The sequence below is a fragment of the Passer domesticus genome, chromosome 7 (assembly GCF_036417665.1).
Source record: "Passer domesticus isolate bPasDom1 chromosome 7, bPasDom1.hap1, whole genome shotgun sequence".
NCBI lineage: Eukaryota > Metazoa > Chordata > Aves > Passeriformes > Passeridae > Passer > Passer domesticus.
In genome coordinates, this window is record NC_087480.1 from 57,116,602 (window position 1) to 57,138,617 (window position 22,016).

At 42.3% G+C, this 22,016-nt stretch overlaps 2 protein-coding genes across 2 annotated transcripts in view; one reads left to right on the forward strand and one right to left on the reverse strand.

Annotated features, from left to right (window-relative positions):
* The first annotated feature begins 1,910 nt into the window (after window positions 1-1,910).
* Window positions 1,911-22,016, forward strand: part of CPT2 (carnitine palmitoyltransferase 2) — a 63,839-nt gene continuing 43,733 nt past the window's right edge. Inside the window, exon 1 of the mRNA XM_064428898.1 lies at window positions 1,911-2,425. Within this exon, the coding sequence (XP_064284968.1) occupies window positions 1,926-2,425 (500 nt within the window). The 5' untranslated portion in view covers window positions 1,911-1,925. The remainder of the gene's footprint in view (window positions 2,426-22,016) is intronic.
* Window positions 10,566-22,016, reverse strand: part of SLC1A7 (solute carrier family 1 member 7) — a 47,109-nt gene continuing 35,658 nt past the window's right edge. Inside the window, exons 8-11 of the mRNA XM_064428903.1 lie at window positions 20,629-20,823; window positions 17,891-18,025; window positions 13,944-14,043; window positions 10,566-11,886 (exon numbers count right to left, since the gene is read on the reverse strand). Coding sequence (XP_064284973.1) covers window positions 11,650-11,886; window positions 13,944-14,043; window positions 17,891-18,025; window positions 20,629-20,823 — 667 coding nt within the window. The 3' untranslated portion in view covers window positions 10,566-11,649. The remainder of the gene's footprint in view (window positions 11,887-13,943; window positions 14,044-17,890; window positions 18,026-20,628; window positions 20,824-22,016) is intronic.

Consider the following 22,016-nt stretch of genomic DNA (forward strand, 5'->3'; position numbering starts at 1 on the left):
AGGAGTGAGACTAATGGTGTAGAAGAGATTAGTGAGTGTGGGCTGTCTTAGGAGAAAACCAGTAAGTATCAAAAGAAATGTGTTTAGTTCTAGTCTGGAGACAGTACCTGCTGTCATACTCCCTTAAAGCTTCCCCTATTTTATGATGCTGAGTGCTCTCAGCTCCTGTTGGAATCATAGAAAATAAGGAAATCAAGGAAAAGAAGACCTACAGAGGAACAAGTTTCTCAGTTGGTTATAATGTCCTTCTTCTGAGGCAGCTAATCTGCTTGATGAAATGGTCTTTTCTTTTGAGGATTTCTGGTTGAACACATGTTGTTTTGCATGCTGCATTCCAGGATTGACTTGGAAACACAGTTGGCTTAATTTTTTACCAGCTGTTTTCCTGCTGGAGATCTAGTTCCACTCTCTCCCTTTTGTTTCCCATAGCTCATGACAGTAATTTCATGAGCTGTTGTTCCCTACCTTAGACAATTCAACACACTCATTAATCATAGAAGGAAATATTGCTTCCTGAAAAAGTAAAAGCTTGGCCTCAGAAATTGCAAAACCCACACATTTTTGAATATCAGCTATACAGCTGAGCAATAAAATATCCTTCCAACTGACTGCTGGGATAGATTTCTATGTAAAATGTCTACAGAATGTAGCTCAAGTCAATTAGCCATTTCCAGCAAACTTCCAGTGGAAGTTCTGCCAGTCTTCTGTGAAAAAGACCAATTTATTAAACTCCTGAACAAACTGAGAATATGTAGATTTGTATAGTTTTATGGAGAACTGTTCTATTGTCTTCAAACTTCTGTCCCTTGGATTAAGATTCTATGAAAACTCAGGTGCCTCAGACTTCTTTGAATGCCTTGAGAGTCTGATGCAGTGAGTGCAGGAGTGAAAGTTCATTTTAGCACCATCAGGCCCAAAATGTCAGGATGACACATGCACTGTTAAGCTTCTTGAGCAAGCAGCAGCCTTTGCCAAAGGAGACTCACCTACAGTTTAAAGTGCACACAGTATAAAGGTGAAGTTAGGAAACACTTATCCAAGTTTGTTTCAAGTAGTTGCACTGAATTTTTCCTGTAAATGGGGCATTGTTTTCCAGCAGCAACCCCCCCCCTAAAAACCACCACCACTCTTACCCAGTAAAAGCCTCAAATGCTCCAAGATTCTTTGATTGTTCTGGAAGAGATTGGTGAGGGAGAACCACAGGCCTTATTCCTCACTTACCTGCTATTGTCAGCACCTGTGGCATTGGACATAATGGTAGTTTATTTATTTCTCTTAAAAGAAGAAGAGATACCATGAGGGATGTTGAGATATCATCAGAAGTCCACGGGACTAAGCCTACGTATTTTTTGACTGTGGGTGGTACCCATCACCCAAAAGTCCAATCCAGACCTTGTATGGAGCAGTACCCAAGAACAGGCTCTAATTTTATTATTTCCTTTAATGAAAATGGGAGTTAGGAAGTTGGCCTTTTCTTAGGCCACAAAGAAAAGGAACAGAAACATTGCTTTCAACTAACTTCCTTCCTGTAATTTCCCTGGATTTGGGAAAGAGGAGAATAGAAGGGTTTTAAGGCTAAGATAGATGTATGAATAGTGAAAACTTGAAGTCTAAAACATTCATAGAAGTTGGCAGTTTTATCCCTAAATATGCATTTGTGCATGCTTGGTATTCCTGTGTGGTCTGTATGCAGACTGAGGTCTGGGTTTATTTGCTGTTTTTCTTTTAAAAGCCATGTTTCCTCATTACAGAGAATACTGCAAAAAAATGGGGGGAAATGGGATTTTTCCGAGCTATGATTTTTCACAGCGAGAGGAGTACAAACGCAGCTTGAGAGCTATAAAGAATTAATCAGGTGCCAAAAATAGCTCGTGGATAATGAGCTTTTATTTCAGCGGTGGGCACACAGCCCATCTGTGTCTGCCATGTGGACGGGCCGTTCTGCAGCCGTTCTCCCGCACCCCGTTCCTCCAGGACCCTCGCCCATGGCCATCCCCTCAGAGGGCACCAGCGCCCGCTCCTGCCCACTGCGCCTCCTGCCCCCTCCACGTAACCCCATGGCTTCTTCCTTGGCCATTTCTGAGGGAAAAAGGCCTGCGAGTGCTGCCTCTTCCCCAGGGGTTTCACCTCCCCACATGGCGTTACCCCCTTTGCCTCCCCGGCGTGCTGTGAGGGGCCGGATGCGGGGAAGCCATTCCCCTCTGCTCCCCACACAGCCGCAGGCTCCCCCTGACCCAAAGGGCGCGGAGGAGCTCCCACAGCGGAGCGGGCGCCATCCCGCCGGCCGTGAGGGAGCAGCGGCCGCGGCCGTGGCGGCCTCTGCGGGGAGGGAGGCGGCACAAGGCCGGCAAAACATGGTACCCTGTGACTCCCTCTGCAAGGAGCACCATGATCCCGATGTCCCCAGCCTCAGCTGGCAGGAGGGGTGAGCTCCAGGGGGCCCTTGTGGGGCGGAGGGAGGGAGGATGGGGGACGGAGCCAAGGCCTCTGTGGGGTGTGAGCAGCGTCCTGCCCTGCCTCGAGCGCCTCACGCCGTGCTGTGGTGTTCGGGATTTAAGTGTTCTGTTTAATGAAAAAGAAGTGCTTTATGCAGTATATAGATACTCTTCTGAGGAAAAATTATTTTAAAACTTTTTTTTTCTTTTTTTTTTTTTAAGTAAAGGTGGGACAAGACTATTTACAAGAGCACGCAGTGACAGGACAAGGTGGAATGTGTTCTAATTGAGAGCAGGTTTATATAAGTTATTAGGGAAAAAATTCTTTATTGTGAGGGTGGTGAGGCCCTGGCACAGGTTGCTCAGAGCTGCGGCTGCCCCATCCTTGGAGGTGTTCAAGGTGAGTTGGATGGGGCTTGGAGCAGCCTGGTCTAGTGGAACGTGTCCCTGCCCATGGCAGGGGATTGGAACTAGATGGTCTTCAAGGTCCCCTTACAATCCAAAGACTCTACGATTCTATGAAAAAAAAAAAAAAAAACCCACGAAAAAACCCCAAAGAAAAACTATGGATGAAATTTGAAGGGGGATGTGCTGGGGCAGAGGGAGGCTGACAATGCCTCACTTGGGAGAGCAGTGACAGCTCTTGAGGAACTGACTGGAGATCTGGCAGTGGGGCACACAGTGTCCCCGGCAGTGGGACAGGCTACCTGGCAGAGGGACAGTGTCCCTGGCAGTGGGACAGGGTCCCCATGGGGCTGCTCCCCAGGGCTGGCAGCTGCTCCCCTCACTGGGCAGGCAGCCTGGGCCAGGCAGCCCTGCTGGGGCGAAGAGCTGCTGCATCTGCTCAACAGAAGAATCGCTGCTTTTGGGACTTGGACATTATTTATCTTAGCTCTCATAAATCCTTCAGGACTACATTGAAAGGGCAGTTGGGGAAAGGATCCTCCAGCTCCTGCAGGTGCTGAGGAGCTGGGCTGGCAGGGTTGCTCCTGAGGCGTCTGTGGCCAAACGCCCTCCTCCTCTCCTGCTGCTGTGCAAGACAGACACAGGACGTTTCCTCAGCAGCCATTCTGTGCACACAGGAGTGAGGCTGGGGACCTGCATGAGCAAAGTGCATGAGAATGGGGAGTATCCTCCTTCCTGGGACCCCACTGCCATTTCTTCTGCTCCCCAGTGGTCCATGCAGAGCAGGGAGGTGGGAGGGGTGTGATCAAAGCTTCTTGATTGTTCTCTCTTGAAAGTGTTTCCTGGTGGTAAATAGGAGTTTAATTTATGATGCCCCTTCTCACCAGGTTGACTGAGCCCACTAACATTTTTGCAAATTTTGCTTGAAACAACCTAAGCAAATTTATTCTTATTTAACAAGAATAAAGACATATTTTACAAATAGAATTTTTGATGGGAAGCAGTCTCTTGGAAAGCTTCTATGATATAGTCCAATATCCTGTTAATTGATTTCATTCTACAGTGTAATGTTGGTGAGTCTTAATCCCTGAGTTTGGGTGTAAGTATCCTAAAAACTTAAACATATATAGAGTCTTACATAATATAAGCTTAGTTGTTTTTTTTTTTAATATTTCCTTCTTTAATGGATCCATTTATGGAGGTCATTGTAATTGGTTTATTATACTAATGCAAGAACAGTGAGTAAATTCTCTAAGGAACTCCATTGCCTTTAGTGAGGAAAATATTGGTGTGCCCTGTAGCTGTGATTCATGCTGCTATTGTGAAGTCAGCCAGCTGTGAGATATATGTGCAGGCAACGGATGATAAATGTGTTCTAATAATCCAGTATACAAAGTATTTCCATAAAAATTCTTCAGTAGTATCCAAGGACATTAAAAAGTCCATCAAGAAAGTCCTTCTTTAAATGGTTTTGAATCAGGCAAAGAGTGTTTTAATGCACAGTTGTACAGGCTACTCAAATTTTCCCCATGATAGTTCCAGAATCTCTTTTTAGCATATGATTATGATACTGCTGAGAATGTTGCTTCTGATAAAAAAATTTGTATTGATTTTCAGTATTTTCAACTCCAGTTGCATACAGGAAATTAATGAGACTCATTTTGTTACTTGGGATAGAACTGTGTGCGTTGACAGTCATCACAGGAATTAGCTTTAAAAAGATCTTAAGATCCATCTTTTATGCAGGATTAAAATTCACTTTGATTACTTACATAACACTCTAGATGTCCCGCCTTCTTTCTGGTGGACCTCTGGTTTGGGTCTGTTTATTGCAAATGCAGCAGTGGAATACAAATACAACTCAAAGCACTTCCCTATGTGCTGAAGAGTTGAGGTTGTGTACCCTGAGGGGGACACAGGGTACACAGCTTGACTGATTTGACACTGAAGACTCACTTTGGTTGTTGCTGCTCTCTCTGCAAAGCAGCTAGGAGGAACCAAAGGGAATCTCCCAATGCCAAACCAGGCAGAAACAACCAAAGTGAATCTTCCAGCTTGTTCCCACCTGGGGGAGATGAGCAAAATGGGATGCAGATCACCTACCTCTTAACATCTATTGTGAAATTTACCCTGGAGAGCTTGTGCAGAAAGTGAGGTGTGGAGCTGTACATCAGTCCTGTGCTCAGCACCAGTGTGGAGACCCCAGCTGAGAAGGAGTTGTGGAAATTCTCCCAGTTGCAGAGCTTTTAATCTTCCTTTCAGAACTTCCTGCTAGAGCTAGATCCAACCACTGCTGGACTGACACCCTCCTGTCCATCCTGATTCCTCCCTCCCCAGATATGTGGATAGGAAGGATTAATATCAGAGAAATTATTTCTTTTATTTAAAAAATGGATGATTTATTCTAAAACAAAGATTATACTGATTAACTGTCAATGTAGACTACCCAAATCTCTGTACTTTGTTTTCAGGAAAACTCATTAAAGAAATATGAAAGTATTTAAATGGAAAAGAAGAAGGGTTGAAAATGCTCAGTTTGACTTAGTTCTGTATACTTTCCACATGTTTTTAATAACCTAGTGGTAAAACACAATACAACCACTAGAAGCAATGAAATCATAATGAAACATCTCAAGGTCAGTCTCATTTTTCTTTTGGTTTTGCCATTTAGCCCATGCAGTTTTTGTAGCAGATGTAATATGAGATATCTGTGAACATAAAACACTTCTTGTTTTGCTTCCCCTGCTTTTTCCATCTTATTAAAATACTTCTTTTTTCGGGGGCAGGGCGGGTGGCAAGTGGTGGGCTGGGGATATCAGATCCTTTTTAGGAAAGTTCAAAAGCAACAATTAACTACGGTGAGTTTCATGTGGTGGGTCAAAGCCTGGCTTTCAGCTGGTGTGGTGTGCAGAAACACAGAAGCACACATTTAATTCCTAAATGAAATGCAGATATCTCTTTGTGATGAAAGAGGGCTGATTTTAAAGCAACAGATGTGGAACTCTTTGTACCTTGCAGAACAAAACTTCCAGGGAAGGAACCTGAAGAGCACATCTGTGACCTACCTGAGCACATCCCAGTGGAATTCCCAGTGGAAGGGGAAATCTAGAGTTTTATAATGATTTAGTTTCAAACTCTTCAGGAACAACATTTGCAGGTTCTTGTGCTGAACTGAGTGCTCTGTGGTGGTTTGGAAGGAAGGACAGCTGTGAAGGGAGTCACAGATACCTGTGGGTACCTGCAGACTTCAGAGGCAACGTGGTTTCAGGAGCTTTGTGAGGAGAAGGGATGCTTTGCTCCCTCCCTCCCTCCATCTCCAGCTGTTGATGCCATCTCATTGAGGAGCCAGCAGGGAAAGAAGGTTTGATTCTATTGCAAGAGAAGTGGTTGAACATTTTCCCTCTTCACCCACCATACTCCCCATCTTGTCTTTCTGAAGCCTTCTGTACTCATTCCCCAAAATACAACTCTCTCAGTAACAGACTGCTATGATTTTACTCTGACAGCCTGCAAAATTTCTAAAATACCTTGTGACACAAATCTGCCAAAAGTCTCTGCTCTGCCAAATCTCTTCCCCATATATCATCTTCTAGGCAACAGCCATACAACTGTTGCTGCTTTATAAATGATGGCATCTGAGGTTCTGTCACTTAAAATGGAAGCCTGGCAATTCTTGTGACTATTGGGAGTGGTGCTTCCAGAGAGACAGAAGTGGCTAATCCAAGGTAATCATGAGTCCCCTGTACTGTGTTATGTAACTGCCTCAGTCTTCAGCTCATTTATCCTCACCATGCATCACCCTGTTGGTTTAGAAAGGACCTTTTCTCTGTTTACAGAGGGGAAGCAAACCCTGCATTCTTGTGGTCACTTGGGAAGTCTGAGTGAATAACGAACCTGACCTTAAGTAGTGACCACCCTTCCTGTTCTATTGATCTAATCCATTTGGGGTTTTGTGGGACAAACCCTCTTACAAATTCCGGGAATATCAATCAGTATGCTCCAGAGTAGTTAGTAAGGAATGTAATTTTGAGTGTCTCTCATCTCAGTTGTAGGTGAAATCACAGGCTAAACTGAGAATTTTAATACATGTGTTTCATTTTCAGCTCAGCTGTTAGTGAATGGGTTCATTAAATTTGTCTATTTTGGGGCCTCTTTTCCAAATGCAGCAAAGCCAGAGTTATTACTGTGAAAAGCTGCTGTGCTCTCCCACTGCAAGGTGGGCAACAGTAGCATCCCTGTAGAAAAACCTTCATTACTTTGTCTCCTCCCTGTACTTAGTTCTCAGGTGGGGAGCTGTGATCTCTGTCGGCTTTAATGCCTGCGGGGGAAAGCCAGCAACTGCTCATTGACAGAGCTGCTCTTGCTGAAAAAACACACCTGGGTGCTCAGCAGAGGCACAGACCGGGGGTGCTTAGTGTTGGGCCAGATCAAAGGCAGCCCGAGCTTTCCACATTCACTTATCTCCCAGGTTACACATTTTGCTCGCACACATCAACCACCGTCTGCTAATAGTTACCTCATTTTTATGGAAAGCACAGAAAGGGCTGAGGTCATTTCCAAAACTATCCATCTGGCTTGAAGATGAAGCTTTCTGTCTGCTTTGAAAGTATTATAAATCAGTTTGCTGTTGTTTAAAAGGGACTAAAATTGATGTTTGTTGTAGAATTGAAAGTGAGACCTCATCAAATGGGGGTGTTGCAGAGTTCCTGTCTTTTCTAAATGCTATAGAAGTGCTGGAATAGCAGGGTGGGCAAATCCAATTTAAAGTTTTGACTTTTTAGATAATCTTATTTGTATGGTAGGATTTGTATTCAGCTGGCACAAATAAACTTAGGTGCAATTAAATAGTTTAAGTAGAATCAATTAAGACTAGCAGAGCTTATGAGTAACTGTATTAATTCCATAAACTTCTGTATTAGGGTTGGCAGCCAAAAGCTCTTGGGAATCAGTGGGATGTGTAAGTGTTCTGTTTGTATCTCTTTCAGTTCTAATTGTTGCACAAGGATTTATTACAGCAATTCAACACTGCAGAACTTCCTTGGCATTGGCAAAGTCCTCAAGAACCTGTTTTAATGTGTCTTTAATGGTGTTTTATGCCACAATAATCTGCAGCAGCTTCTTTCCTCTCAGTAGTATCATCAGAACAGAGGAGTTGCAAATTAACAAGCATAAAACCACTGCCTCTGATAAATATGTGCTGATTTGGGTTACTCCCCAAATTCTTTCTTCTATAGCTGTATGCAGTGCACCACCCTTCTTAATTATCTTCTTTCCCTCCTCAAGAGTCTTCGCCAGTGTCCCTTTAGAAGACTTTAATTGGCCACATTCCCTTTCTGTTTAGCAGGGGGAGGCAACTTCAAAATAGGATTGAATGTTGCCAGTTAAGAAATATGTTCTTTCCACATATGCTTGAAATTATACCATGCAAACTGTTGTAGTAAGTGACTGACTGGTCGATTGATTGATTTTTTAATATAAATTTTTTGACACTATAAAGGTCACATTTGTTTTTATGTTCTGAAAGTAGGAGAAACATATTTACCAACACAAAGCTTGCACTCTAACTTGATAATCAACAGCTTTGTTGTTTTTGTTGGAAGGAAGTGTGATTATAACTGGAAAATGTGAACAGACCCATGCATACAAATATCTTATGGAACCTACTGTAGTCTAATTGCACTGTGCATCAAGCTGCTTGACAGCACACACCACGAGACACAGAAAATAGCTAAATGGAGGAAAACTTGCCATAGAAATGATCAGAAATTATCATAACATCAGTGTTCACCTCTCCCAGCTAACAGTGGTGTCGTGTTCAGTACAGAATGACTGCAGCAGCAGTCAGGTGCTCCAGTCAAGGGCACAATACAGTAAGCAACACATGTTCACCAGAACCAAGGCCCACAGTGCCTTAGGCCTCTAGTTAGAGCATTTCATATCACAAATGGAAAAGGTCAGGTGAGAAACAGGACCATTGCCTTCCTCCCAGCTGAATGGGAGGCACAGATTGCTGTAAACCCCAAGTTTTAAAAAAATCCAAACAGTAAAATGTTAAAAACATAATGCATTCCCAATTTGCAAAGCAGAACTGGACACTCTTTGACTAGGGTTTGAGTGCAGAGAGCTGATTTTAAACCAGCCTGTTGATACCATAAAAATATGCATTCACACATGAGGTTCCCATATTACCTACATGTGAGAACAGAATGGGCACAATTTTTGAAAACCCATAATGTTGTGCAGGACTTGAGCAGCACAACTGACTGCTGATGTTTGGTGCTTTATCTCATTTGAGTTCTTCTTCTAGGAGCTGCTTAAGCACCAGAGTTGACTTAGACCTCTTGAGCCATGACTGCACTGAAAAGTGTCACACCAAGTGAGCTGTCTCAGGCAAGGGGCAAAAGGATTTGCACTTGTAGTTAGCCAAAGGCTGTAGGTGGCTGGGCTGGAAGGAGGTGGAAGGCTGGGAGCACTTTCTGCTTGGCACAGTGGCATGGTGTGTGGGCAGACTCTCCAAAACCACTTAGTCCAGAACTACTTGTTCCATGTCTTGGCCTCTTTTTTAGTGATTTTTATCTGTGCAAGGTGCTTGCAGACTGATAGATGACTGGCAGGATCATACCAGCACTTCATGTAGCTGTAATTGACTGAGGGAAGTTGAAATTTTCTGTTGTGTTTTCTTTGGGGGCACGGTTGGCACACAGACCCTGCCCAGTCCATCCCTGGCTGCTTGATCTTGTCCCTGCATCACCCCTTCACTTGTGTTGACACAACTGTCTGTTGGGACTATGCTAAAAACATATGTGAACTGGTTTGAATTAAGAATACTTCTCATCTGGTTCTTTGTCTGGCCTCATAAATAACTGGGTCTGTGCAGCTGGGAGAGGAGGGGAGGCAGTGCAGGCAGGAATGGACAGCTGGGGAGGATGAGGGGGACCTCCAGGAGCTGCCAGTGCTGCTGAGATGAAAAGTATCAGATGTTGTGTTTGTCAGTCAGTGCTTCTGCTCATTCAGAGGGGCACAGACCAGCCTCAGCTCTCCCCAGTCACTCGTTCTTATGACACTGTGCAGAACTGGTCCTTTAGTGGACTTGTTCTGGAGCAAACTGCTCTGAATCATTTCAGTTCTTCCCTATTCTTTGTGTTCTGAGTTTGTTGTTTTCACTCTAGAGTCAAATCAAGTTGCCAGCTGTATATATTTTCAAAATAATACATAATTTCTGAGGAACTACAGACAAGGAAGACCTATGTGTGTTCTTTCTGGCTTTACTGCTTGGTCATTAAACTACCTATACTACAGTGCTCTGAGGCAACTATTCAGTGCATGATATAAGAAACAGTCTGAACAGGAGCCCTTAAAGAAGAGGGGAACGTGTACATCCCAGGAAAACCTCTAATCATGAATGAATGATACACTGAATCTGCAATGAGCTAATGCATGAAACACTTCTGCTACTGGTTAATGCAGAAATTGTCCTTTTTGACTGGGTTATTTTTCCCCTGCAGATGAGAAGAGCATATTAGAATACCAGGCACATGGTATCTCAAGCTGCTATGCCACAAGCAGCTAAATATAATATGTCAAGTATATTGGTATGAGCTGGTATGTAATCTCTGGATCAAATCCCAGCTTTTCAAAAGGTCTCCTCACTTCCACTCTCTATTTTAGCAGAGACATAAGAAGACACTAATAGTAGAAGTGCACAGACAGTTTTTAAATGGCAGGTTTATTAAAAATGTTCTCTATCACAAACATTGGAAACATATGTGGCAGATTTTACTGTAAGTGAAAGATTCAGTAGACAGTGGAAAGGGAGTAACTGTCAACTGAATTATGAGAAATAATGGAGCAGTTTCCACAGCAAACTCCTCACAAAACTTCATTTTAACTCAGCATCCTCGGGTCCCAGTTTGTGTTCAGTCTGCCCTTTGGATGCAGCACACAGTTCATGAGCTTGAGCTTTGAGTTTGTACATATTTACAGTAGAACAACCTATGTGTTACAGGAGAGGACACATTAGCACCAGTGCTTATGGATTAGAGCTCACATCGCCTCTGCCACTGCAAGTGAATGGAACTGACTTTACTGAAGAGTTAGGTTAAAAAAAGGTTAATAAATCTGGCACTTGGAAGGCAAACTGTGCTCTGCAGTGACCTAGGAAATCTTTGTGTTAGGTATCACACTTGACTGCCTGTCTCTGGAGGCTGCCCATCACAATTACCTTAATGTCCTGTCTTGCACAAATGCACACTTCACTTCCCCTGTGCTTGCACTGTTTAGGAATAGATGTAACCCCTTGAGATCAGGAAATCAGTGTGATTTTCTTACTGCTGTTCTAAAACTAAGCACAAACTCTATATTTAGTGAATATTAGACAAAACTAGTATTTTTAGCAGTTTTGGTGAAACATTTTCACGTCGCAAAAGTTCTACAGTGTTGGTAATTACTGAGATTCACAAAAAAAGGCTTTGGTTAGAAAATCAAAAAGGGTCAAATAAAAAAAAGCATTTTAAAAAAAAGGAAGCCAGGGGAGTGTCAAATACTATACTGAAGTCAGTGAGTGCAGAATAAAACAGTAGCAGTCCATTAGTTAATTTTTCCGTAGTAAAATCTTCCACCTAGAGAAGCCCGTGTCTCCTGCAAGCTGTGTGCCTCTCTTGACGTTCACAGCTGGTCTCCTAGCTCCAGTACAAGCAGGGTGGCAGTGAGTCCACGCTTTCCTGTTCAAGGCAAAGAGTCCTTCTTCCAGCCGTGAGGTAGAGATTGGGTATCAGGTCACTGGGGTGTGAGATACCTCGCAGTGTGGCAGTCACACATTTGTTTCTAGTTCATTTATTTCAATAGTGCAGTGGTCTTTACTGTTGGATTTCTTAGTGTGATTCTCCACTGGAGTTTCTTCTTGCTCCACTTGTATGGGTATATGGTGCTGCAAGCCTTTCACTGTTTCTGGTCCACGAGATTCATTCATGGTCTTCACACAGCCATTTCTCTGGTAAGCCACAATCTGATGGATGTTAACAGGCTTAGTTTCACAGATCAATGGCACCTATGTGAAAAGCATTAAGATCTGGAATACTGCCACTGATTGCTGTATACAACAGGAAGGGAATTTTTACTTGGAAAGCCTGTGGGCTGCTTTACATTCACCAGGATTATCTAGAGCCCCCATGGACTTCCAGAAGCTGTTTCTCATATACACTAAGGCATCTTTGCACCATCTGTATGAAGCGAAGGAGTCTGTGTAAAAATGCAAATTTTGTCACAACTCTAATTGAACTTACACTCATGGTAACAGCTGCTTGCCATTGGTAAATTGATACAAGTAGGGTAAATAGAGACCAGAATTCCAGGGCTCACTTCAAAAAGTACAGACTCTCAATGGCCACTGTGCTGAGCTCTGGGCAGTGCTTGCTCTTGGGTGCAATTAAATAGACCAACAAAATATTTTTTGTTGCCTTATGCCTTTCTTCTAACCCAATAAAATAACACCTGTCTCTTCAGTTGTGTCTGTTTTGAAAGAAATAAAGGGGATTTTATTAACTGATTCGTAAGTTAAATATTGAAGTGTTCTTTAAATCAAACCAGATTCTGATGGGGAAAGTAAGACGTAAATACTGGCAAAGTAAGGAGGTGGGCTTGCAGCTGAGAAAATACGGCCTTTGGGTATATATTACTAACTGCACAAATTATGCAGCCAAAATGTATGGCAGACTAGCAGTATATTTTAATACCATTACAGAGCATGATTCAAAGAAAAATCTCATCACAGATGACTAAATAATCCCTCAGGAGGGATTTCATATTACTGCAACGTCTATTCTTAAGTTCTGACTGAGTTCTAAATACAGCAGTGAGATGTCAGGAGGCCTGTGTTGTGCAGGAGCTCAGCCTACACTTCTGGCTTTGTAGTGGGTGACCTACCTTGCCCATAGGTTGTATTTTAGGGGGGTTGTAGGTAGCTGCATGTGTAGCCCCTGTAGTCAGGCATAATCCTGTCATCAGTAGTTACTGCAGGTGCTAATTACCTCAGAGGACACTGCCTGTCTTTCTACATAGCAGGAATTTTAAATGAATGTTGCAGGAAGGCATGGGAATGGGATTGACCACAAAACTGTGGAATGAGAGAAATAATGATAGAAACAAAACTTTCCTATTTGTGTGGAATACTACAGATGATGCACAGAAATGAAACTTGTCTTTTGGAGATTAGTCCCAATGAAGAAGTGTTCCTGCATTACTATTCTGTCTTAGTTGAAGAAAGGTAATGAGATTCTGCCATGAGCTAAAATGGTTGGAGATTAGCACCTCCAAATCTGATGGGCTCATGGAATTAGGAATCTCCTTTGTCAAGGATTGGAGGAAGGACATGAGGAGTTCCTGTTACAAGGAAAGACTGAATTATGCATGCCAAGGAGGAAGGAGAAAATGCATAGGAGTGGAAGGAGGCAGGGGCAGAATAAAGATGTATGTGTGCTGTATGAAATAAGATACAGAGGAGGAAAAACCAAAGCTGTAATGAAGGACTTGTATTAAATACAGAAATCATGAAGATGTCTGAGAATGAAGTCTAGAATGGAATCATGTGCTTGTGCTAGTCTGGAAACAAAATTATTGCAAAGGTGGCTTCAGATTATGCTGACTCAGGGGCTTGCAACGCCAGGGTTGTTGCTTTTGATGTGAGCTTATTGATTACACATGTACACACTCATGGATACCTTTACTTCTCCCTCCACACAGGGGGTCAAGGACATCTGTCACCCTGCTCTGGTGCTGGTCACACTTCTATCAGGACAAATTACTGGCCAGTCAGGACCTGGGTGCTGAGTGTGGGACTCACAGTCCCAGCATCCCATGCATTTGCAGGACAGCACAGCTGCTTCTGCTGCTCCCATCCCCAGTGTGCCAGGCACAGCTGCCTTGCAAGCTCTGAACTCCAGTGGCTTTTCACATGACCTCATGGAAAAAGATCCCTCCACCCCATTGCCCAATTCTGTCCTTTCTCTGAAACATCTTCTAGAAACTGGAGGAACCAAGTGGAGGAGCTCACAGGTTCTTTGCCATAGTACAGCACACCCTGGCACACCCTGCTCACAGTGTGGTTACCTCATTGCCATCCTTGATGAACTCCTTCCGGCAGATGTGGGCCATGATCCCAGCAGCCAGCGCGTCCCCCAGGACATTGATCATTGTTCTAAACCTGTCTCTGGAAAATGAAACAATCATGGTAAGGTGTTGGCTCTTTGGGTAAATTCCTGTGCCTCCATCAGCTGTAATTATGCCTGAAGGCCAGTTTTGCTGGGTTTATGAGCTAAAATGTTTAGAAATGTTAAGAAGTGTGGTATCAGGCATCCTGTAGTTATTGAACAGGTAATTTGGGTTTTCCAGCCTTTTCTGAGCTTGGTGTGCTGTGCTGCCACACATTTGATTGTGTACCTGAGCTGAGTGGAGTAGCTGTGTCCCCCTGGAGATGCAAGCTGATTCAGCACTAAAAAGGTGGAACTGCACATCACACCTGCATTTCTGTCCCAGTTTATGTGTTAAGGTCCAGCTACATGGCCTGATTTGGAGACTGGTGCTGCAAATGTCAGAATTCAATAAAAGCAGAGATCAGCCAGCACAACCAGTCCCTTATATTAGTGATCGTGGTACCAATCTTAGCAACCAAAGTGCTACTTAAGAAGATTATTGTATTGGTAGAATGGGCAGGATACAATCAAAATAATTCAGAAGATTGCTATGTAGCTACACTCACAAACCAAGCAGCCACTGACCATATTTAAGTAATGTTCATTCCTGTAAAACCTGTGGTGACTTTGGCTCTGATGCAGCCTATGCAGTAGCTCTTAAAGACTCTTCATTTTCAGTTACCTTTTCCAATTTAAATCTGTATGCTTGACCATATTTTGCGTATACATAGTTTAACTATTTTTCATTTATTCACTTATGGGATTTCTTCCCTGTTTACACCTTTTACCCACTGTCTAAAAAATAAATCTATTAAAATACAGATTGTAAATAGACAAAAGTAACTGTCTGTCAAAGACAAACATTACACTTGAATCATCCTGGAACCTATTAATTAAAATTGATGAGATTTCAGATCGATTATATAGCTTCTAGGTCTGAAATACATAATGTCTTTTCCAAGAAAAACATATACATCTGAAAACTCTGTCGTATTAGTAACTTAATTTATAAATGTAGGTTATAAAATGGAGGTTCAGAAATCTCCAGATGTTTGGCTTATTAAAGTCAGTGACGGTCCAATATCAACACTGCCCAGATTTCTGATCCTGTATCTTAATATAGAAAAGAATTGAAACTCTGTGCTCGTTTTTTTTTTTTTTTTTCAGATATTTTGAGTTGGTACTCAGTGCATATAAATGTTTATGCATTTGTCTGCTTAATTATCATGAAAATTCCTGCATGAAAGCTTATTTGTGTGTGGAGTTACCAAATTGTGTGTGCAACTGTGAGTAACTTCAGCAATAATATTCCACAGCCTACACCTAGACACAGTTGTTGACTCCAGGACCCAGTCCTACACTTGTTTGCTCAATCCAATTTTAATTCCTGCTGTTCCGATTTTGGGTTTTGTCTTGAAGAAAATTTCCACAAGAACATGTTAAACAGGGAAAAAAAGCAGTTGCAGCACATACTGTTAAAAGTTCCTGTTACACACTGACTTCTTTCCTTCTTGATTATCAAATAGTGATTCTTGGAAAGATATTCAGTGTTGTGAATTTTGGATTGTGCAATAAGTCAGCTGTGGTAGAGAAGAAGTTGTAAGAACAGAGCTCAAGAGTTTGAGCTCCCTTTCGAGCTGTAATTAGCATCCCTTCAAGATAGGATTTTTCCAAGGAAACAGTGCTCCACACTGAAACTCAAGAAAAGGACTGCCTGGCACATTGTTTGCCCAGTTGTGTTCCACATTCTGAGTGTATGGAGCAGTCTGCACTATGCCTGAGGAGAATCACAACACACACCACTGGCATTTCTCCACTGAGAGGCCAGCCTGCTGCTGGTGGCATTTCTCTCAGTGCAAACGTGTGTGTCCATGGTATTTGAGCTGTAATTGATGTTATTAAAGATGCAAAACTTTTACCTTGTGTTTGATAAATGAGCTAGGAAACATTTTGGTTTTCTTCTTTATGTCTCTAAGCACTAGCTAAAGGTATGAAGGTCACATACACATTATGGCTACCTAAGAGAGTTGTAATACCTGCAGTGCATTGTAATGGGTATTTCAGTCTCGTGAGATCATCTAACCAGCCTTCTTTAAGCATTCTTCATACTCCAGTACTTCCAAAACTAATACTGAAAATATTCATCGTGTCAACCATGTTGACACTTTGCATCTGCAGGCTCTTGAAACCACCAAGTGCCGAAATACAGAAATATGCTTTTTGTTTGAAAGGTCATCTGCAAAAGACAGAAAATTGGGTCTATTCCTTACTCACTTTTTAATACCATCTGGAGCTATAGCCTGAAAAGTCTTTTCTCTGTTGTTTTGCAAAGTTGTGTAAGACAAAAAGAAGAATAATTCCCATGTACACTGGAAGGCTTACTGGAAAAACAATGAAATGTTGATGTTGCAAGAGCTGGGCAAAAACGGAGCAATATAGAGGGAAAAGGCTTTTGTAATACAGTCTTAAAATATTCATACAACACAAGATTCATTACTCCTGTTAATGCTAATAATAATAATATTCTGTTACACTGGACAGAAAATATTTTTTCTCACAATTCTTCGTACAAAAAAAAAAGTGGCTAAAAGTTGAATAAAATAGGATATATAACAGAATGGACTTGTAACACAATTTACTCATGTAATGAAACTCCCTATATTAAAGGAGATATATTTTAAATAGCTTAAATAAAAATAATTTTGATATTACCTTGTGTATTCATATGCTAGTTACACAGTTAATTGACATGCTAATGAGCTAGGGACCAGTATTTTATTATTCATCTTCCTAGACTATTCAAAATTGATTGGTTCATCAGCATTTACATGAAAGTTGAGAGTTCAGATAAACCACTCCATATGAATTTTTAAAGTGACTCTTCTCATGGGTGACACAAATCCCTTTCATCCTGACTGTGTGAAGTTTCAGCCCCTGGTTGTGCTGTTAAATGCCCCCTGACTGGGGATGCAGCAAAGTGCCCTCTCTGCAGAATTGCAAAATTGGGGGCTGCAAGCAGGTGCTGCTTTTTTAGCACTGAAATCAGAGAGCATAGAATTGCTTCAGGATCTGTGGAGAAAGGAAGACATTGCTGGTGCCAGCACTCAGGCTGACTGTACTGGGGTTTCAGCAGCCATACACAGCCCACACCATCGCCGTGCTCTCATGGCTCTTGTGGGCACAGGGGTGCCAGGGGTGCCAGTGCTACAGTGGCTGTAGCAGTGGCTCAGGCCTCTTGCAGAGTGCCTCACTACTCTGCGATGATGGCCTTGAAATGTCAGTGGGCTGACAAGTAGAGTGCAGGCAAACCATGTTTCCTGGGAATGTTGGCCCCTTATCCTTGTCCAAGGAAAGGTGTCAGCGTTGCCCCTTAAGCACATTTGTCTGGCTCAACCTTCAAACTTGTCATCATCCAACCTGGCTAGGTGCAGCCACTTCCACTGCCTGACTATCCTTCTAGATAAGTTAAGATTAAGTTCTTTTGGGATCTGAGTTGAGGTAGGTGCTTTGCTCCACTTCTTCATCCACCCTCTCTGTGAATGTGAAGATTGATCAATGTCCTCTTCTGGACAATCTTATCTATGTAAAAAACTGCTGTGGTGACCTTTTCAGCTCTGGTTTTAGACTAAATGGACTCAATTTCTTCAGCCTTTCCATGCAAGACATATTTCCAAGTATTTCCAAGACTCATCTAGACTCCCTCATTTATCTATCTTTTTTCAATATAATGTCCGCATCAGCAGAGTTTTTAATCTAAGGCTACATTAATACCATTTCAAATTACAAAATCACTTACTTTGCCATATATATATATATATATATATATATATATATATATATATATATATAAATTGTGTTACTTACAGCGCCCAGTCGACGGCAATAATCAGCGTGATGTCGTCTGTTGGGAGCCCCACCGAGGTGAGAACAATGACCATTGTCACCAGGCCAGCCTGTGGGATGCCTGCAGCACCTATGCTGGCAGCTGTTGCTGTGATACTTCAACAAGGAAAGAAAGGAATAAGCTTTACTTTCTGGAAGAAACCACACATGTTTCTAAACCATGCTCTTACACAAGGCGCTGCATGGAAGTGCCAGTGTTTTGTGGACAGAATCCAGGTGAGACAGCAAGGACAGGCCAAACTGTCTGCCCAGGGCTAAATTCTCACCCTCAGCCTTTGCAGCCTTGGCACTGGTGGGGCAGTTCTGTTCTCTGCCAATGTCAAAGGTGCAGAGCAGAGGGGCCAGCCAGGCTGAGGGCTGAGTTCTGCCAGCTTGCCCTGGGTGATGACACCACCCAGAGCTGTGTGCCAGGAGTCTGCCAGCCCCCCTCAAGGCTGTTGTCCTTGGCAGCCAAGCTCCCAGCAGACACCTCTGGGTCACCATGGGCAAATCCGTGGCTGGCCCTGCTGGGGCCTTTACTGTCAATCCGTCTCAGGGGTTAGGCCAAGGGTAAAGAGGCTGGGCCAGGGTGAAGCCCTTGTGCAGCACGTGGCTTTGCATACTTGGATCTAAATGTGCAGCAAGCCTGAATGTGACTGCACATGTTCAGTTTATAGAAAGTGTTTTTACTTGACCTTCATACCATTTTTTCAGCCAGGCAAGTAGAAATGAGTGGGAGACCAGGGCAAGAGTAGACCTGGCAGGTTTAACATTTTTTTCATAATATTATTTTTAAGGGAGGGATTTAATTCCTTTTTCCAGGAGCAAAAGTGACTGGATGTATTCATTTCCACCGAATTAGTGACTTCCAAGAGCTAGGCCATCCAGTAGAGAGACAAAGAACAAACGTTGACAGTAAAAGGATGACAGAAAGCATTTACACTGATAATCCTCTGCATTCATCAGTCAAGAATGTCAGAGCTTTTGGCAAGCAGTTAAGTCTCATGGACCTACTATGGAAAATGAGGATAAGTGTATTCACCCATATGGAAACTGAAACACAGGGATATCCAGTCCCTTGCTTACAGCTGTACAGTGTACCAGTACAGCAGCAGCAGTATTCCTACCTAGAGCCCTTTTTGTTTAAAAAAACCCAAAACATTAGCATGTGGGTGTGATAGGGAAAGGGAAGGACCTAAAATTAAATTTTGCAAAAGTTAACTTGTGTAGCATCCTAATAACATGGTAATGGAGCATAGATAGGGACAGAAGCTTGGTAGCTGAGTAACAGGTAACTATAATTAACATTTGTGCATCTTTTTATTTTTCTTCTCTTCTTGGGTTTTCCCCAGTCTTTACTTGTATTTTCAGTCTACTGTTTTACTTCTGTCTGGTCCTTATGTACTAGCACATAATGTGGGGGGTAAAGGAGATAAAAGGAGATTCTGCTAAGAAAAAGTTAGAACTTAGATTCTTTACATTTACTGTCACCCTTCTTCTCCTTCATTTTTAAAATTACTGGTCTTTACTTCAAAGTGTGTGTAATATCTGCTCATGCTATGCTATGTTTTAGCATCACATGCTAAAAAAAATCTCAAAATTCCAAATCACAAAAGACTAAATTTTAGAACAAGCTCATTCCAGCAATTTTCAAAGAGTGTAAGCCTGAAGCAAGAGCTCATATGGGCACAATTTATTTCTTCTTTTTGTAGTCCGACCAGGTCTTGCCAAAAGCCCATTAGCAAACCTCAGCTGTCATCTGGGGTTGGTTTCAGCACTCCTCTTCTTGTCATGAAGGTTTTCAGGTCCAGCAGAAGATGGGCAAGGCCCAGCAGTGTAAATGGGGCAGTGGTGAGGTCAGTGGGTGGATAGTTAAGCAGATCTCAAATATATTGCACAAAGCTCTGACTATGAGGAATGTTTTTATAATCATTTGTTCCCTGCTGGAAACCTGCAGGTTTCAGTCCCTGAGGAATTCTTTGGCAGTCACTGGAGTTATTCTGGCAGTAATTGTTCAGCTGGATCTTCCAATCTTTTGGATCCATTACAGACCTTTCAAGGATGGAGTACACAGCTCTAACACTCTCTACCAACTGAGAGTGTGGTTGCTTAGGAAGCTTTCTGCTTTAACAAGCAGCAGAAAGACAATTAAAAAGACATCTTAGTGACCTGACATCTTCGTGAAAACCTGCCCTGATGGTAGCATCTGTCCTCCTTCCCTCTTCCCCTGATCCTGCCAGGGCTTCCCAGAGCACACTATTCCTTGTTACTTGATACAAGAATTCCCATTTTGCAACTTTTAACCTTTTCCTTTCACTTGGAGACACAAGTCAGACTTCAAGTTGAAAACAGTTGTGAAGTTTAAAATAGTGTTCTAAACACCCATAATAATAAAATGTTCCAATGCTAGAAGTGATCAATGGGTTGTCTAAAAGCAAAAATTAGACAGTTATCCTCAAACAGAAGCACATTTCCTGGTGTCCACAAGAATCTATTGAACAGGACCACTACAATTTATGTTTGAGCAGTCCCTGATCTCTGTGTTAGTCAGAAACAACCCTTTGATGAGGGATGCATCTTTGATAACAGCAGAGATGAGATTTGTTCTTGCTACATACAAGAGCAGTGCCTCAGACTCAACAAAATGATGACCCTGATGGGTGCCTTCCAACTCAGCTGATTCCATGATCCTATGCAGCATGTGGAGCTTGGGTTTGTACCTTATGGTGATGATCTGCCCAAAGTCCAGCTCGTAGTTGTTGACCTGGGCGATGAAGATGGCGGCCACGGCCTCGTAGAGCGCCGTCCCGTCCATGTTGATGGTGGCTCCCACGGGCAGCACGAAGCGCGCGATCCTCCTGTCCACGTGGTTGTTCTCCAGCAAGCACTTGAAAGTGATAGGCAGAGTGGCTGAGCTGCACGACAGCACAGAACACACACTGGGTTATTTTTGTTTCTGGGGATTGTAGCAAACCTTGTCGTGGCAGGGGAGGTTTCACACAACCATCCGAGCTTCTGGCTCCTTGCTCTGCCTGGGACTCACCTGCCAGGTAACTCACTCCTTTGCTTGATGGAGGATAAAGACAGTTACATGTATAAATGTTGGAGTTAGTGCTAATTTTGCTTCCCAAAGTTAGAAATATTTTTCTCTCTTTTCCTGTTTCAGAAGCAAATGGACAGAATTCCCACAGAGGCACTGTTGTACACTCAAATGCAAAAAAAAAGGGAACAACATTCTGTGCAGCTTATTACTAAAATCACTGAAAACTGTTTTACATTCATGGTTTCTAAAAACATTTCCTTCCAAGCCTACCTCATATGTAAACAATTTTTTATTTCTGCAAAGGGTTAGACAAAGATCTTATCAACAGCAGCCTGAAAATAAATTTGCAGACAAAATGTCTGTATTTAAAAATATAAAATCCCATTTTCTCCCTGGGACAGATCTGCCCCCATCCTTTTTCTGATCATACAACAACCACATAACTGCAGGTCATAGAATAATGTGTACATATGTAAATGAGATGTGTATGGAATAGAATGGAAGGGTATAAGAACATTTGACAGGTATTCATTTTGAATTGAGTTTGATACCCTAAAAAATATTTATGATTTTGGTTTTCATTAACTGAGACAATTAACAAAACACTATATGGTCATATATTTTCTTATTTTTAATAAAAGGCACACATTTTTAAATAGTAATACACTGAAATAGATTGATTTGTATATTTTATCAGCCTTTTGGTAACATTCTGCCTTTTACCATGTGGTGTCTCATTCACTGATGTCATGAGTCATGAGACTGCATTCAAGTGAGTGAGGGGGTACTTTTTATGGCACATTAGTTTGTATGGAAAATAAGTAACAGCTCTGAAAAAAATACACAAATCACAAAATATTTTCCTTGTTATTATACCAACTTTAATACACTGTGTACTATCTGAGACTATTTAAATAGATGTAATATAGCAAACTTGTTCAAAATTATTCCAAAGTTACCTCTTAAAAAAGATGGTAATAAGGGAAATACAGTATGGTGACACTGTGATCTTCAGTGTTCTGTTGCCCTGTGATTTACATGCCCTGAGCCAGGAAATCCAGGGTT